The sequence below is a fragment of the Rhyacophila brunnea genome, unplaced genomic scaffold (assembly GCF_057557595.1).
Source record: "Rhyacophila brunnea isolate RB1 unplaced genomic scaffold, BYU_Rbru_1.0 scaffold_2, whole genome shotgun sequence".
In the NCBI taxonomy this organism is placed as follows: Eukaryota; Metazoa; Arthropoda; class Insecta; order Trichoptera; family Rhyacophilidae; genus Rhyacophila; species Rhyacophila brunnea.
The window spans coordinates 29,492,724-29,510,622 of NW_028232859.1; the positions used below are offsets into that span (position 1 = coordinate 29,492,724).

The window sequence follows — 17,899 nt, forward strand, 5'->3', positions numbered from 1 at the left end:
TACTTCTTCTTCTACCCTGTCATGTCCTAATATTGGGGCATAGGGCAAGCATTGGCGCCACTTCCCTCGGTCCATCGCCATGCGCCTCCCGCCATGTCAGACCTGCAGCAAATAGGTCGCTTTTGTAGCACCGCTGCAGGGTGAGGGAGAGGCGGCCACGGCGATGGAACCCTTGAGGCTGTGCCACAAGGGTACGAAGTGCCGCACTCTTTGGCGGCATCCGGAATACGTGTCCCAGCCACGTAAATCGTCTCTTCGTGATAACTTTAATCACCGAAGGCTGCTGTGCTCACGAACTCGGGTATTTGTAACGCGGTCGTACCAATGTACCCCTAAGATTCGGCGGAGACATCGATTCTCAAAGCTCAAAAGCCGATAATTAATGATACACCATTGGTAATTTAAAATGCTATAATTACGTAGTTTGGTGATGATGGCTTGAAGCTTTTCTTAGAAGTAGGTATGGCCTAATGGCCCTTATGGTGGAGAAGGTTCAAAAGAAATCTTTGAGGATCCTTTGTTTGAAGCTGTGTGGATGCCATCCATGGCTTTATCCGATTGATTTATCTTAAGAACGCTTACACACTGTGTTCAACCAAATTGCTTCGGATATTGGTATATTCCTCCTGCGTGAGAACGAGTTTATGTGAACGATTTATTATAATTATAATAATTATAATTCTTTGTTTTATAACTTCTTAAATAATTAAATGGCGTAGTTAGCTCTATCGGTGTACATATATGTACTGTATAAATTTTGTATTTACTCGTCTCTGTATAGGTACTTACTATTTTTTCTAATAGTTGCTGCATCTATTTCTTTATTTTTAAACACTATTTTAATACTATTTCTTTGATTTTTTTAAAAATATTCTGTGCTCGTCTTGAATCTATAATCTGTAAAATTTGTTATATGTAAACTAATTTTTAATTTGAATCTTTATGGTAGGTATGTGGATATGTTGTTTTTTAAGTTTAATTAATTAACAAACTGAACTATCCCAAATGAGACAGTAATATAAGTTATAAGCAGTGACGAGTGGTGGTAGAAGTAACATGCCTGCTGATTGTGGGTGGTAGATAAAGTAAGAGTAAAGAATAATACAATTCTTGACGGTATACTTTGTTGAGACGAGGTTCTTTCGCCTGCGGCGCTGACAATCCTTGCCCACTTGCTCAATATACATCCACGTAAGAAGTTCAAAGTTTATTGTTGCATTTATACATCCAACGTACGTACGTATGTAAAGAAAAAAATAAGCATACCGTTTTTTGGAAAATTATAGAGCGTTCCTGTTCGTGAAATTTTCCATTTCGAGCACTGGGAGCGACTGCAAAACAGGTACCATCTAACACTAAAATGATTCGGAAATAACCAAAACATCTTCGTCAATCGTCGGCTAAGCCCGTCGATCGCTGTCGGCTGCTTAATGGCACATGCACGCGCGTGGCGAATGGAAATGTGTTTTGGGCTAGTTGCTTATATCAATTTACAATACATAAACATCAATGTAAGTACTTAAAATTTTACTTATTTTATCATATTTTGTGTCCATTGTATAGCCAGATATATGTATTTTTGTTTAGTAGTTTCAGAATCAAGGTTTAAAATGGTTTGGTTACGTTATTTATCAACCTTCAAAGTGGTTGACATTCGGGTAATTGGAGCCTAGGTGGCTCTCATTACCCCTATATAAATTTCACACCTCTTTTACTAGTAGACAAGATTTTAATTGTTCCAGATGCCCAGAAATAGAAAGCTGACGACTTTCAAGGCTGGTTGGACGGTGACTTCGTTGGAAAATGCCCTCCGAAACCAGAAAGATTATATTTGTGTTTTTTGCTTAGTTCCATAATATGACGTGTTGATTTTTTTGATATTTTTAGTACTAGAGCAGATTTTTGTTGAATTACATTAGTAAATATTTAACATTTTATTGTACCTATGTCTGTTATAATGTGTATAAGTGTTTGTAAACATATTAAAATATGAACCTCCCATTACATATTTGGTAATTTTTTGGCTCTCATTACCCTACATGTGGGGTAATTGGAGCCAAATGTGTTTTTTGGGAAAACGTTTTTTTTGTACCTTAGTTATAGAATTTTTGAGTGGAAATTGCATATTATTACTATGTAACCAAAGGACTCATTTCAAGTCTTAATAATAAACGATTAGAATATTTTGTTACTTTTTTTCAACAATTTCCTTAGTAGGCTCCAATTCCCCCTTGCTCCCCTAATACCTAAACTTAAATGATACGATAATTATCATACTTATCGTAAAATTTAACGAGGTTGTCGCGCGACATGTTGCCAGTGTGGACCCGGCATAACGGGCTTGGAGTAACAAGTAACCGATCTCGAGTATGGAAGAACATGGGATAAAATTATACACGTGTCAAGAATACGTCATTCTAATGCCGGGTCCACACCGAAAACAAGTCGCGCGACAACTCGTTAAATTTTACGATAAGCATGATAATTATCGTAAAATTTAACGAGTTGTCCGCGACTTGTTGCCGGTGTTGACCAGGCATAAGCTTGTCCTTCGTTCTGACAACTGCTCTCGGTGTATGCACTGACGCTAATTCAATATTGGTGTATTTGAAGGTCGCAACACAAACTATTTCATGTCTATGTTTGTTTCATTTTCGAAGGACCTCACACATTTAAAACCCTGCATCAAGATGTAGTGAATTGGGGTATAGCCTATCTGAATTATATTTATTAATCTGTTCTGTGGGGCCTGCTGTTAATGTTTTCTGTTTTTACATGATTGTTCGTCAATCAATGTAGGTATGTACCTCCTTAAGTTATAGAAGTTCAATATTTTTAAAAACTACTTGCAATATTAATAGATTTTTTATTGTTCAATAGAGTAACAGCTACATTTGAATAATGCAATGCGAAATAACTTGTGAACACCCATGTTTTCAGCTTTACTTTTATATAGCAAGGCCAACTATTAATAAAAGACGGTTTTGATGAGGTTGCATGAAAGTTTTCAATCGAAACGTTGACTTTGTAATAGAACGTGGAGTTCTTTTATATGATACAACTTTTCAGTTTAAAAAATGCAGTATCTTAGGGCGAGCGAGAGGGTCACCTTTATCTAAAGCAGTGAATCCCAACCTTTTTATACCAGCGTATAAAAATATGAGAAATATATTGTGGACCGCTAACAAAACAGTTTTGATTGCGAATACAAAAAAAATATTACATGGAACCTAGATATTATTGTTTAAATAATAAGAAACCGATCCGGGAATAAATGGTTACTGATAGATCTACTTAACTGGAATTTTTAGAAATCAATATTTTTTTTAAATAGTGCGAAATCTTCTGTTAAGCTCAAATTACATTGGCAGATTGCGTCTGGCCTGATCGTCTGCCACGACTGTCAAACTCTATTCTCTATGGTTTTCAAGGATCGTGAGCGATCGGGACAAAAGTGGAAAGCTTTCTATTATTCCGTCGTGCGATCCATTCATTAGCAAGCGAAGATTGCCGACAGCGTACGAAAATAGCCGAAAACGCGCCCGCTCGCGAGCCACGCAAATGGTCGTTCATTCTATTGCTCGATTTCAATAACTACAAGATGGCGAAATCTCAAAAAAATGTATGGACTAGCGCTGAGGACACAGTTCTCGTCGAAAAATGTCAAACGGCCGCGCAAATTTCAACAGCTGATGATCGCTAGGTTTGACAGCTCAGTTTTTTAGACGTAAAATTGCGCGGGAATACGTTTAGTGTAGCCACCAATCTAAGAAATATCTAGTTTTCGGTCAACCTATATTTTTAATAATAGCAACACTTTGTTAATTTTAAACCATTCAAAGGCAAGGATCAACGCGATTGAATCGTTGCGTATAATTGCAAATAGTGTTAAAACGTTGGCCACGACGGTTGTTGGATCGGGTTGGGTGTGCGCGTCTGCCAATGTAATTAAGCCTTTACAATTTTGCAAAAATAGTTGATAACCGTGGCTTTAGTATTGTTTCGGAGAGACGAACCGTTGCATATACATCCATCCAGTTGCTCTGTTTCGCTTTTATTACTGACATGGTCGAAAAAATCTTCTCACATGAATAGTTAGTTGAAAATACGGACGATTATTTAATGGCTTTGTAACTTAAAGATGGTTATTCTTTTTCTTTTAAAAATGAGCGTTAACTATTTTTGGACCGGTAGAACATTTCTACGGACGGGCGGTTGGGAAAAACTGATCTAAATAAAGCAAGGGACGTTATTTCTAGCATACTCCTGGCACAACTTTCTGAAAGTTGCTATACGCCCTTTACACCACAGTATATGCCTGCACAACGAGCGATGGAAGAAAAATCTATATATACGACGAACCATGAACGGTTTTTGTCGTCATCAATTGTTCAAAAAGGGAAATAATATATGTTGTTATTGAGAGAATCCATGATGTTTTACACAATAGATTATCAATTAAATTTGTGTGATGTAGGTATGTAAGGTTCAACCAAAGTTCGAATAAGAAACTTATGTAGTGATTTCTTTCAAATTGAAGATAACCAATTTAATATAAGTAATTAACTATTTCTTAATTGTTAATAATGACCGGATTATAGATATGAGAATATTATTATATAGGTAGATTGGTTTGTTTTAAAATTCGAATGTAATAAGCAGGAGAATAAAGTTTTCGTATAACACAGGACTGAGAGACAGCTCGTAATGATTTTGGGTTATGAATTATGATACATAAATAATATTAGCCAAATAGACAAATTAACCTAACACAAAAGTACATGAATTAGTAAAGCTTTTAGATTGTGATGGGTAATTAAGCATTCAAATTGTGATTAATGTTTTCGGCCATACATTAAATTCGACCTAGCTTTGTATGAAATGCACGAGCAGACAGTAGAATGTAGTTAGTAAACACATTGCCAATTCGACTATCAATCATATTACATTGACAGAGGGTTCAAGTTCAGATACGTGAAATTCAGACGAATAACAAAAATTCTATGTTATACATTTTTCTAATACTCAAAGTAATATTAACAATATAACCGCAAATACTAAACATCATAATACTTATGTGTGTAAGATATTCTCTTATTAAAAGAATATTGGCTGATATTTATAACAAATGTCGCTAACAAATTAAGAGCGTACATAAGTGAAACGGCAAATAATTTTCAACTGTATGTAGAACGAAATTACGGCCGCGTTGTCATTCGGAGAGCGATAGTCGAGGCGTCTGCACGTCGATTCGTTTTGTCATGGCGTCGGATGAAAATATTCTTAAATCGTGTAAAGATGACTAAAAAATTTTACGTATGTACTTAAAAAAAGAAAACATGTCAATGAATATACTATTATTATTACGAATATAATAATAAACATAACATAAAAAGGACGCATGTTGAACTTTTATGACAAATTATATTTCGTTCGGCTTCCGTCATTTGCACCCGCGACCCGCATTCCGCGCATCGCCTAGTCACGATCTTTTTAGACCATGCCTCAACTGAGGTATAGTATAGCCTTAATATTAAAATCATTCTAAATTCAAATATTAAACGACTCAGTCATTAGTGGAATACAGTAGAATTGCAGTTTCAATATAAATTCGCCGCTTTAAACCTTGATATAAATGTACAACTAAATTATTCGAAATTCGAATACATAATAAGAAAATTGGACACATGGGTACTAAGAATTTTATTAAAACGTTGAATTGACACGTTTTAGATTGTTTGCCATAAGAATATAATATGCAACAAAGCTTAAGACTTGAGTAGTTAGTGAATAATATATCATGTGCAACAGTTTTCTCAGTTATTTTCCGCGCAGGGGCGCACCTTGTGAAATCTCGGCTCCATAAAATACCCGGGTCGCGCGATCAGAAGTTACACCGGCCTGCTAATGTCTACAAAATGATTTCCCGCCAAGTTAATTGGGAACAGGAGCGAGCACGCGCGTGTGTGTGTATTGCGGAATATGTATGTAAGTTAATTGACCAACTTGCACGCCACTGCTATACCGGGTTAATCAACCGGATACCTAATATTTTCCACTACGTCAACTAATTATTATCAAAGTAGGTACAGTATGCTAAAGTTTCGTCAAAGATTATTTCAACAGACATAAATAATTCATATGTATACTGAAAAAAGTTTGGTTTATAAAGAGACTTAAAATAATGACCAAATTGAAAAACGGGGGAAAAGTGAAATATCAATATAAGAAAATTATTATGGTTGTTTTTCGTTATATTTATGGATACGGATAGCATGTTGCACTCTATGAGGATTGACTGGTATTCGTTCGCTGTACCATAAAAGCAGAGGAAACGACAATTATTGGCACTAAATAGATTCGTGGTAATTTAATGAAAAGGAAAAATATGACAAATTTCTACCCACTCGGAAGTTGAACAGTGACAGACTGGTTAATCTGCAAACCAGCCAACTGCACTTTAGACCAAAAATGAGATTTTGATGCCATTTTATTGATGTATGTTTTCTATCCTCACACAAAATTTCAAACTCCTAAACCTATAAATAAATGCGTTATCGTTATTCACACAAAACAGCCTACGTAACTGTGCAGGAAGGTGCAGGTTTTCGAATTGTTAAATTCCGCTCGATATTTAAATTTTTAATTTTTTTCTCCTTCCTGAACAATTTTCCCAAATGGAGTTAGCCGGTTTGCAGATTAAGCAGTCCTGTTATATTATATCTAAGCAGTAAATGCTATGCGAGTACCTGTTGGTATCAGTGCGTGCATATACGACGATACGCAGTAGGTATCTGCAGCATTAAGCGCATACCAAAACAACTATTTTTAAAAGTGTCAGCACTATTAATTAACAAGTACTTAGGTATAGTTGGGTATAGTAAGCACCTCCCTATTTGTAGTTTTTTCGTTACAAATGTACTGGGTGTATATAATGTCACGTCATAGTATGGATATATGGTTTTACAAATAAAATGATTTATAATACAAATGCAATTATGTGCACGTTTGAAATACACAATAGGAAGTCGTTGATTAGATTTTATAAGGCAAACAATAAATTGTTTACAGAACAAAAGTTGTGCACTTTTAAAAAGTAGAAACAAGAGTGGAGTGGAGTGGAGAGAGACGACAAGGCGTCGCCGGGGGAAATGTGTATTTACTGCGCCAACTTGGAAAATGTTTACTCGGCGAGTTCTCCTCTTTCTCGTTCAGGGATTGAAATTTGCACAAATGATTTTGTATTATTTGTATCGCTACACTGAAATTCTCTCCTGCAATCATTTTGCGCCGATGAATATTACACTTGGCATTCACTTGGGAGCAAACGGAAAGAAGCACTGATTTCACTCACATACACAAATATAAAATGATTTCACTGTACTTATACGATAGTGTACAAGTAAAAATACAGTGGAAAAGCGGTGATTCGATAATGGTACTAATCTGGTACAATTAATTATTTAAGGCGCAACAAAAAACACGATTGAATAGATACTAAATATTTTAAACTTTTTATTGAATACTCATTTGACAGTGTCTGATTATAAAATGTATTTTAACTGGCAAAGAGGATTTTCAATCGATTTGTTAGAATATTAAAAAGGGCTCTCGAAACAGTTCACACCAGTCATAAAATAATTAAATTACACAGGAATATTAAAAACATGCGCGTGTCTCATAGATTGCGCATAACATATTATACAAAGCGCATACAACAAAGGAGTCAATAACGTGACATATGCATTGATATTACAACGTTTTTCTTAGGTCGTATTCTAATTAGTCCGGTGGTTGTTGGTCCGGTACAAACCTTGCAATCGATTTTTAACTAACTTCCCGACTAGAGAGACATTTCAAACTTTTAGAATATATCAGAACACGATGCCAATGCATTTTTAAAATACTTTTAGCCATCTTTAAGTAGAATTGAATTCATTTTTAGTTAATTCTGTTTTGTATGAAAAGTTATTTCGATACCATTATTGTTTGCTAGGGGGTCCTAGCAACTAAATTATTAATAATATATACGTGCGTTATGTACTATGGAAATCAATATGTAATGACATTTCATTATTCAGTATTTCTATCAAGTACAGTTTTTTTTGATCGTGCTCAAGTTTATATGATTCAACAGAAAATTTAAAAACGTTGTATATAAAAAGTTCTTTTTATCTTGTAATTATTTTTATTAAGTACGATGGTAGTAGTTGTAATTTATTGTTTTTGTTTTATTTCTTATCGTTTGGGCCTCAAAATGAGTACCTAAAGCCGTCACTGGTAACCAGCTTCCACAGAACATGTTGTGTTAAGGCCACCGTGTATGGTGGTATACATACATGGTGGGATGGATACTTCTGCATACATATTTTAGATATACCCTAAACATACAAAACAAGTCAGAAGTCAAAATCTGCTCAGTGGCTGAAAAAAAGCACGAAAATCTTTACGCGACTGCTAGAGTTGAACGAGCATACTTTTGATATAATATAACACCATAATAATACTATTTACAGTGTGTAGCGAAATATGGTGCTTAACGCAGAACGAAGAAGAGAAATTACCGAGAGAAAAACTGCACCTGAGAATTATCAAGCATAAAAAAATACTGGTGCTTCACAGCAAATGTAGAGTTTCGTGATACGCCTGATTAAGACTGGTTGTGGTTTGGTGGGGAGGGGATCATTAACTTCAAAGTGCATGAGGTAAACAAGGCTAATACAAAATATTTAGTAGCAAAATGGTTGAAAACATTGTATCTAGTTTAGTAAGTTTATTTCATCAGATCTCAAGCAGTAAACAAAAGGTCTCTTCTTCCTACTCAACACATGTTGTTTTGTAATAGTCCCAGTGTCAATATCGGTTCATTGATATATCTAAATTATATTGCTGTTAATTAATCTTTCATGAGTTGGTAACAAGCAATAAAACCAATCAGTTGCCGACCTCTGGGCAGACAAACGCTGAATGGACGTTCAAATATAACTCTTCACACATCTTCAAGATCGCACTTGTAAAACCTACTCTGTCTCTCTCTCTGCTACCGTAAGCAGTGAACTTCTCAAATGCATAAAATATATTTTACGGATGTGAGCATATAATAAGTACATATGTGCTCGGAAATGTTACCAATCTAAAAATAAGCCGTGAGAGTTGGAACGATCGAAAGTCTAATTGAACCTTTCGTCGTAAACATTTTAAGCTTATGCACCAACTCCCCGGTGTCTCAAATCGTTACAATATTAATTAGTTATATATAACTGTATGTTTTCTTACTTTTATGTAAATCCAAACACACCACTTCCTGATTCAATATTTGTTTTCCTCTACAAATAATAAAACATTGTATTTATTTGAACCGGGTGAGAATACAATCAATCGATTATTTTATCTGCGCAATGTGACTAGGTTGACCACTAAAACTCATTTAACAATCTATTTACATATTGTGACGGATATCCGTTAGATACCTACATACCTATTTACTTTATCATGATTCATTTGGCATGATTATCTTATCAGTTAGTGTAAAACAATGCTCATTTGTAAACGATGAAATTGTTAATTTAGAATCGTAGTTTGCCATGTTTGAATTTTTCGATAAATGTTGGAACTATTTTTCATTATGTCACTTAATTTCAGCTCGTATCTCATGCCTCAATTCCACTTGCTCTTTTGTTTGTGCGACCACGACTAACGGCACAGTGGATAATACGTCCATCTTCAATGGACGCAGGCCACTTGCTCAATCAATTAGGTCCATACTCTGAGTCTAAACGCACATTGAAAAACATGTGAATTTTTGCCAGATCCGGGATTCGAACCGGGGGAGGATTAGAATGTTTAAAAATTACGACCGGCATTATATTATTTTATAATACAGTGAAAAAATGTTCTCAAGCATTTGATAACTCAGCTTTACTTCATTGTATTAAAGAAGCCGTACACCCTCCTGTCCATCCTAGAATTTTGTCGCGTAGGTATAATTACCAATAAACTATGACAAATTTAAAGCTCGAAATCACTATAGAATATTATTATAAAACTAAATAAAATCTAATAATTGAGTAACCATATAGGTACATAAAACTAGTACAATTGAAGATTGGTTTTTCCCCTGCTATCTTACAACTGCGTGATGCATGCTGTGTCAAAGTGTGACAAATCTTGTCGGTGTACAATATACCTATATTGCGTCTTGTGAGAATGTGCAGAGGATACTCACAACATGTTAAATGCATTAAAACTCGACAAGATTCGTAGTACTATATAAATTAATAAAGAATAAGAAAGATATAGTTAGTTATGCATGCTAAAAGAAAAAGGCGATAAGTAAGTCTAATGTCACTACCTTTTAGGAAATCCAAAAGAATAATTTCTGCAAAAAAATTGTAAGTATAGGAAATGTTTTTTGTAGAATTTACTAATTTACAGGCGTTATTACGAGTTATCCTTTTCTCATTTATGCATATATATTATGGATAATTTGGCATATTCCACTCAATTTTTTCAATTTGAAGACTAATCGCCCTTTTCCTTTTTCACACAGATTTATTCAGACCATAATTTTCATATCGGTCGACACCTTACTAAATTCATTTATATATTTAGTAAGAGTGGGTTAATTTTTTTATTATAAATATTGCAATAATGTAACAGTCGAAGTTTGTGGTTTAAAATAAATACATATTATGTATCTGAAAGGACAAAAATACAATGCAAATCACAGTTAAGTCGTGTACAGTGGCGTGTTGCAGCCTCAACCAAAGCTCAAGTAAATAAGTGCTGATATATCGCAGTTGATACACGATAAATATTCATGAGAAAGAAAACGTTAATGTACCATGCCAAGTCGCTACAACTAAATCTTGAGATTTACACCACACAGACGCGATATCGCGATCTTTTCTCACTTTTAAGGTATTAGGTACACACAGGCGAATTTTCTAAGACAGTTTAATGCTAACACAAAACGATATTCTCAATTATATATTCTTAATGGATGAATGCGACAATTGGCGAAGACTCCTAATTGAACAATTAATCAATGCTCTCCTTGATTCTTTTAAAATTACGATCATTCAACATAATAAATACTCAACTATCACATTAATGCAGATTAATTGGATTTATAAAACCGTATGTGTATTACGAATCGCCGCGATACTATCGACATCTATCTAGTATAATATTTGGTTATCACGAAGCATACATGTAATTTTTGACAAATATACGGAATTATTGAAGCAAAATCATGAAACTACTAATATACGTAGTTATCGGTGGGCAATAATTGAAGAAACTAAAAAGAAAGAAAAGAAAAAAGAAAATAATCTACTTAATTAAATCTGACTTTTACTGTTATAATAACATATTTTATTCAGTAAGAAAATGACAATGTTACAATGTAACAACATAGCTTAGCGTATCTGCCTAGCATCATCAGAGTGTAGGGGTATTATAATTATAAACAGATATTGTATTTATCACATATACATATTCAGTTACAATGTAATGCTCTTTTAATTAAGCTAATACTATACTGGGTAGGTATAGTCTATGGTTCAATAATTATGCATAACAATTCATTGCTAAACTGCTGTAATGTTCTGATAGCTAAATGGAGTTATTCAGTATGAGGATCCAACGGTTTGAAAAATCCGCTTATTCATGTCTGGCTATTTTGTACGTGAGGGACATCCGGAACATCACGTCAAAACGACAATTTACGGAATTTCACGAATCATTTCGGCTGTTTTATTTAGCGTCGCCTTGAGAAAAAAGGATACCGTCCCGTGATAAGGAAATCCACTTTTTGCGCCATTTTCGCTGAACAAGATAATATGCAAAGTGGATGAAAAATACAGACGAGGAAAATGCCTTGAGAATTAGTATGCTACCAACTAATGCAGTACCTAAAAACATTTTGTGACCGTATCTAAGGAAATAGAATTGTTTTGTTGTGATAAATTTTGTAGATTAACAAATAAAATTAAATTGAGGTATTCCATATCTAGGGCGTTTTTATACATATATATATATATATATAGGTATAGGCACATGATTATATATATATAGTACCTCTGTGAGACATGGAAATATACGATAAGTATAATAATATCAGACATACCTGGTTAGTATCTTTCAGGTCATATAGGCTGAGATTGTAGATCCGATTTCTGTAAAAAAAAAAAAGACAATATTTAGTACAAAAGTAGGTAAGTAACACAATTCTGAGTTAATATTTAAAAAAAAATATCTATACAATTAAATACAAATAGGTAGGCATGTGCATTATGTTTGAGAAACATACATATTCAATTCAACGGGAAACTCCGATTTAAATATAAAAAAGAATTCTTGACTTCAAAGTCAGAAATAAATGATTGGATGAAGACCTTATCATGAGTGTTGGTGTAATCTGTACATATATGTAATATAGTAATTATTCTAACGAAAAGCTAATAAAAGCAATTAACATACATATATTTGATGTTCGGGTAAAAAAACTACGAAAGTTGAAAATATAAACACATGAAAAAGAATATTTAAAAAAGGAACTCTTAAATGGTAAGTATTGATAAATGCATGCACAAGTATTATTACACCGCTCTAGTTCACGTGAGTGTACTAGTACACATGAGTAGTATGTAGCTGGCTTTATGCACTACATCAAATAGTTTACATTTATGATCATTAATATAATCCAATCTTTACAGAAAAAAAATGTAGGAACACAATAATAATATGTGGGTAGCGGTAATGTATAACAGCATAACAAAATATATGGAACAGAAATATTCATTAATCATTGCAATATCTCGCATATTGTAATAATGAATCTAATTGAAATCAAATCATCGCATCAAGAACAGTTGGCAAACAGGATATCGCGCTAAATCGCAGACAGCGTCTGCCGCGAGACCCACTTGGTAATATCCCGAGCTAAGAAGAATCCGAGACGATGATGCAGTGCTATTTGCCATTTGGCAGCTGATGTAACAAGTAAGAGCTCGACGGGGAAAGCGACGCCCGTGTCTGGTGCACGATATCGACGTCGCGGCGCGTCTTGGCGCGCTGACAAAACTTCTTGCGCCGGCTTTTCCGCACCGAGGCCTACGTTACTCAAAGTAATATCTAGTTAGGGTGGGCTATGCATACAGAATATAATGAGATATTTGTTGATTTTTTTTATTAATAAAAATAACTAACATAATATTATACAATACTTATTGCACATAATTAATTAGTATCGATTTTGATTGGTCTCTTAACATTGAAATATAATATTTGCTATTCAACGAATACTCAAAAGATTTAAGAGTGTGACAGTCGATATGTTTAATGTTAATATTGCAATATTTAGAACTAATTTTATATTGGTATATTCTGTGAGGCTGATAAATGTAATTGATTCATTTTTGAACATACAATCGTATTAGAATATTGTATTTAATTAGTTTTTATGTCTTTAAAAATAATTATTGTTTTCTATAAATTGTTAGTATAAACAAATAGTTGTATTTTTAGTTATACAGTATTGCGTATATTATAGTAAATTAGAGTATATTAGAGAATTGCGAATGAGAAACGAGATTTTGTACATACGTGATTTTTGTGCATCTTTTTCTACATTACATAGAAAATTTACAGTCCCCAATATAAAAGCAAAACTTTGTCAAATAATTAATGTCGTAGTAAAAAATACTGTCTGAAAATTTTATGTAATTATTAAATTGGGATTGGGCTAGGCACTGAAACATAATACGAATCACTAGTTAACGCTGATCATTTCGACAAAACTTGTTCATTTATTCGTTCTTGAAAACGTATGCATCGTATTTGTTTTAATAACTAATCTATATAATTAATTACATTAGGCAATCTCAGTATTTAAATAAATAATTTAGACAGTTGTTCAAGATTGTTGTGATCGTTGTATTTTATTGGCTTACGCAAATAAATTTGTCTCTATTTACTTCAGAGTACCAAATTATAATTTCAATTGTAGGTATTTATAACAATATATTTCGTTAACCATAGTTTGTCAGTAATCATTGAAACATGTAAAAATTTAATATTAATGTAGGTATGAAATTTAAATTAACTCGATAATGGTAAAAGATCTTGAAAAAAACTTCTTTTATAGAGATGAAGTGTAAATGTACGAAATTGAAGCAAAATAAAACAACACTGGTCAACTGATTAAGTTAGCTACAAATGTAAAGACTTCGCATTGCAGGTTAATTTGCAGGTAACTTCACAGTATTGCTATTACATTTATTTACCAATTTACAGTGCGTATAAAAAGATAATCAATCACGATGAGTAGATAACTAGCCAATACCACTCATGCATTATTATTTAGTTGTAAAATGTTTGTAAAACCGTTTATAACAGCATTCGAGTAAATAATCACAGTGAACATAAAAAAAATGGCAGCCATTTTGCGTTAGTACGAAAATAACAACTGGGATGATTCATGAGTTTGCAAAATAATTTTAAATGTTATAGAAATGACATATAAGACTACTTCTATTCATAGTCAATTTTTAAAAATCATAGACAGGTAATATTATGCAACTAGTGTCCAAGCTAATACATAATAAATATGTATATTAAATGTATTGTTTAAATACGCAATTAAAAAGATGATCATCCCTGTCTCCCGCGTGAAGATTCTGCTCAAGGAATGTATTTTTTGCCACAGACACAACAAAGAAACAAAATATCTCGACGGCTGGTCTCCACTGCAGCGATTAGTGAAGCTTTGCAACTCGTCAATCAGCGAGGATTGTTTGCAAGACGTGTCGCTACTTATTCGTGCATAGGTTACTTAAGCGGGGGCAATACTTAAGACATCTACTCTTTATATATCTAGAGGTAGTCATATTTGCTTGAATTATAGACGAAATATAGCCAAAGAGAATGAGCCAATGGTTTTTTTATGTTGCATGTATTAAATATTGCTACGGTAGTTTGCTCACGAGAAATAAAGCTCAATGTGTCAATTATTAAGGAGATTGTTCTCGATTGGTTACTGTTTTGGCGAAATCGTGTAATTCACAAACTTGATTAAACCAAACTGATTACCTTATTATTATTATACTTATATAAAAGTACTATTCTAAACTTATTTAAACATATAGTTTAAATATATACGACTACTTGGTGTAACTTTTTCCAATAGACTGCTAACAGTCACGGCTGTTTTCAGATTTGGTCAAAAAATGTTCATGCCAAAAATATTTTAGAATTCAGTTAAACAAACAAAAATGCATTTTTTAAATTTTATGAAAATTTCCAACATATTATATTATTCAGCATATTGATTTTTTGTGCAAATTATCCAAAAATTAAATGAATTTTTGGCAATGAAAAATATATTATTTTAATTATTGGGAAAGTAGCCGATTTGAATCAGTTCGTTTTAATCATGCGTGTAAGATACTTAAACATTTTTGAAAATGCAGCCAATATACGAGTGCAATTTGCTTAGAATATCGACGCTCAGAAATGCGGACAGTATAATTATTATATTATATATCCAAAACGATCAGGAGTGATGTTAGAATTATTATGAGTAAACTTTTGATTTATAACGAAGAAGAAAAGGAGTTGCATCTAAAAGGAGAGCCAATACATTATTTAAACACGCCTCTAGCACGCGTTGCCGCCATGACAGGTACGTCACTGAGAAGTCTTCTACACGGGACTACAGCGACTTCCTGTTATCACGGATTTCTTGTTGCTGGACAATAGAGTTTTTACGTTGTTTAATTGGTAATACTAAAAGTTTGCAATATTGTATTTTCTATATATTAAACTGGATATGGGCAAGCCACATTCGTGGAGCCACAAGTGAAGAAGAACATAGGAAATAATGGCGACGCACAGATGGCAGTGATGCAAATGAGGAGATGCCTTATCCAGCAGTGGACGAAATACAACTGAGAAGTTAGTTGTACCTACTTAATGACATAGCTGGCAACCAATTAATTCGTTAAAAAAGTACGGCATGAAGAAGCAATATCAAAGTGTATTTATTATTAAGTATTCAAGACATACAGTAGGTTTGAGACTGAGGTAATCTCGTTTGAAGAGGGTATATTAAATTTATAATAGACAATCTACACGTCTTAGGTGCCAGTGCTATTATCTTATATTTGAGAGTACGGGTAGATTTATAATGAAAAAAATTAAGCCTGTTATAGCTAATTATTTTCCGTGCGTTGTCACGGCACCGGCTCAAGCCGGGTGTCATATACTTACGATCTTTTGCTTGTAAATTTCCTTCATTTTTACTTGGAAAGGCACATTATAGTCAGGTCGTGACACGAAACTGTAAACGTCGATGGTAGTGATAGTTATGGCTCATAATTCGAATGCAATAGGTATTGTAAACTGTTATCAATAACTAGCACTACCATAGTAATTCGCAATCAAGTGCCTACGACCTTGGTCTTAGCGAAGACCAAGAGATTCACTAGGACAGTGAAAAAATGTGAGGTTCCACTCCACTTGTCCTAATTTTTTTCTAGGATATTTCAAATATGTACTTATGTTTAAAACGTGAAAAATTAGTTAGTAATTTAGGAATTCGCTCGGTTTAAAATTCGCTATGTGAGTGTATTATGAGAAAAATTTCCTTTGCATGAAAGTTCAGAAATACACCTCTTCAATTATGACGCGCAGGGGAAAAAATCGCAGACCTTTTCCGCCATGAATAATATTACCATGAATATAAAAATGCGGAGTATTAAATATTTTCATAGAAGAGACGCGGGCAAGGTGGCGACCGGGGAAGTCGCAAAAGTGGACACGCATTTGAGATTCAAACGTTTTATTCCGGCCACAAACTTTATTGTTGTGCATATTGCTTTGAAGCAAAGCCATTATTTTATTTAATGTAGAATGCAGTGTGTTTTCTCGGCATGGGGTGAACGCAGTAAATATAACAGGAAATTAATTTTATCTACTATATCATCTATTGCGAATTGTGAGTTAATACGGATTTACAGACGTTATAAAGTATAATTAAATTTTATTATTCAAATTATTTCACACTACTGAATAATACATTCGAAGATCTTCGAAGGAAATCCAGGGGGAAAAGGCCAGTGGGAAAGCCACGCACACGATGGGGTGATAACATTACAAAAGATGCCAACCAGCTGCTAAAAATCAGGAACTAGAAAAGACGTGCGGAGGACCGTTCCGGCTGGAGGACGGCGGTGGAGGAGGCCAGGGCTCGACTTGAGCTGTAGCACCATCGAAGAAGAAAAATAATACATTCACGAAATATTAATTAAATGGGATTCACATTGTTAATGCACATTAAAAAGAAGGCTTTTATTAATCAATGGATGTGTCATGTATAATAAATATTAGATATATTAATTAAAAAAGCTCACACATTATTAAATTTAATGAGTTGTGTAGAATTAAAAGTAACGCCATCGAGAGTTCACTATTTTGAGCTACATATTAATGAAAAATGTTAGTTTTAGTGATAAATTATTATATATATATAGATATATAATAATTTAAGATAGATATATAATAATAATATAGATATATTGTCCAATTATATAAATTAACATTTTAATCGTGAATTATTAAATATTGATTACTTACTCACACAACACAACACAACGCTTCTTATTCGTGGGACCGAAAAGTGAATTATTATTAATTAATAGGAAAATACAATATAATATGTATTATAATCTATTTATTTTAACACTACTTAAGGCCATAAGGCAAAATTTTTGTGTGTAGAGAAAAAGTAATGTAAGTTGTAGAAGTGAAACAATCAAAAACCCAGGATGGTCGGTGAGAATCATACATTATGCACCTACATAGTACATATATTGTGACCTCACCGGATCGATCCCGG

General features: G+C 33.6%; 1 protein-coding gene across 2 annotated transcripts in view; it reads right to left on the minus strand.

Annotated features, from left to right (window-relative positions):
- Positions 1-17,899, minus strand: part of Sema1b (Semaphorin 1b) — a 467,015-nt gene that overhangs the window by 17,418 nt on the left and 431,698 nt on the right. For both annotated transcript variants that reach the window (XM_085947394.1, XM_085947395.1), the window contains one exon: positions 12,131-12,179. In XM_085947394.1, coding sequence (XP_085803520.1) covers positions 12,131-12,179 — 49 coding nt within the window. The remainder of the gene's footprint in view (positions 1-12,130; positions 12,180-17,899) is intronic.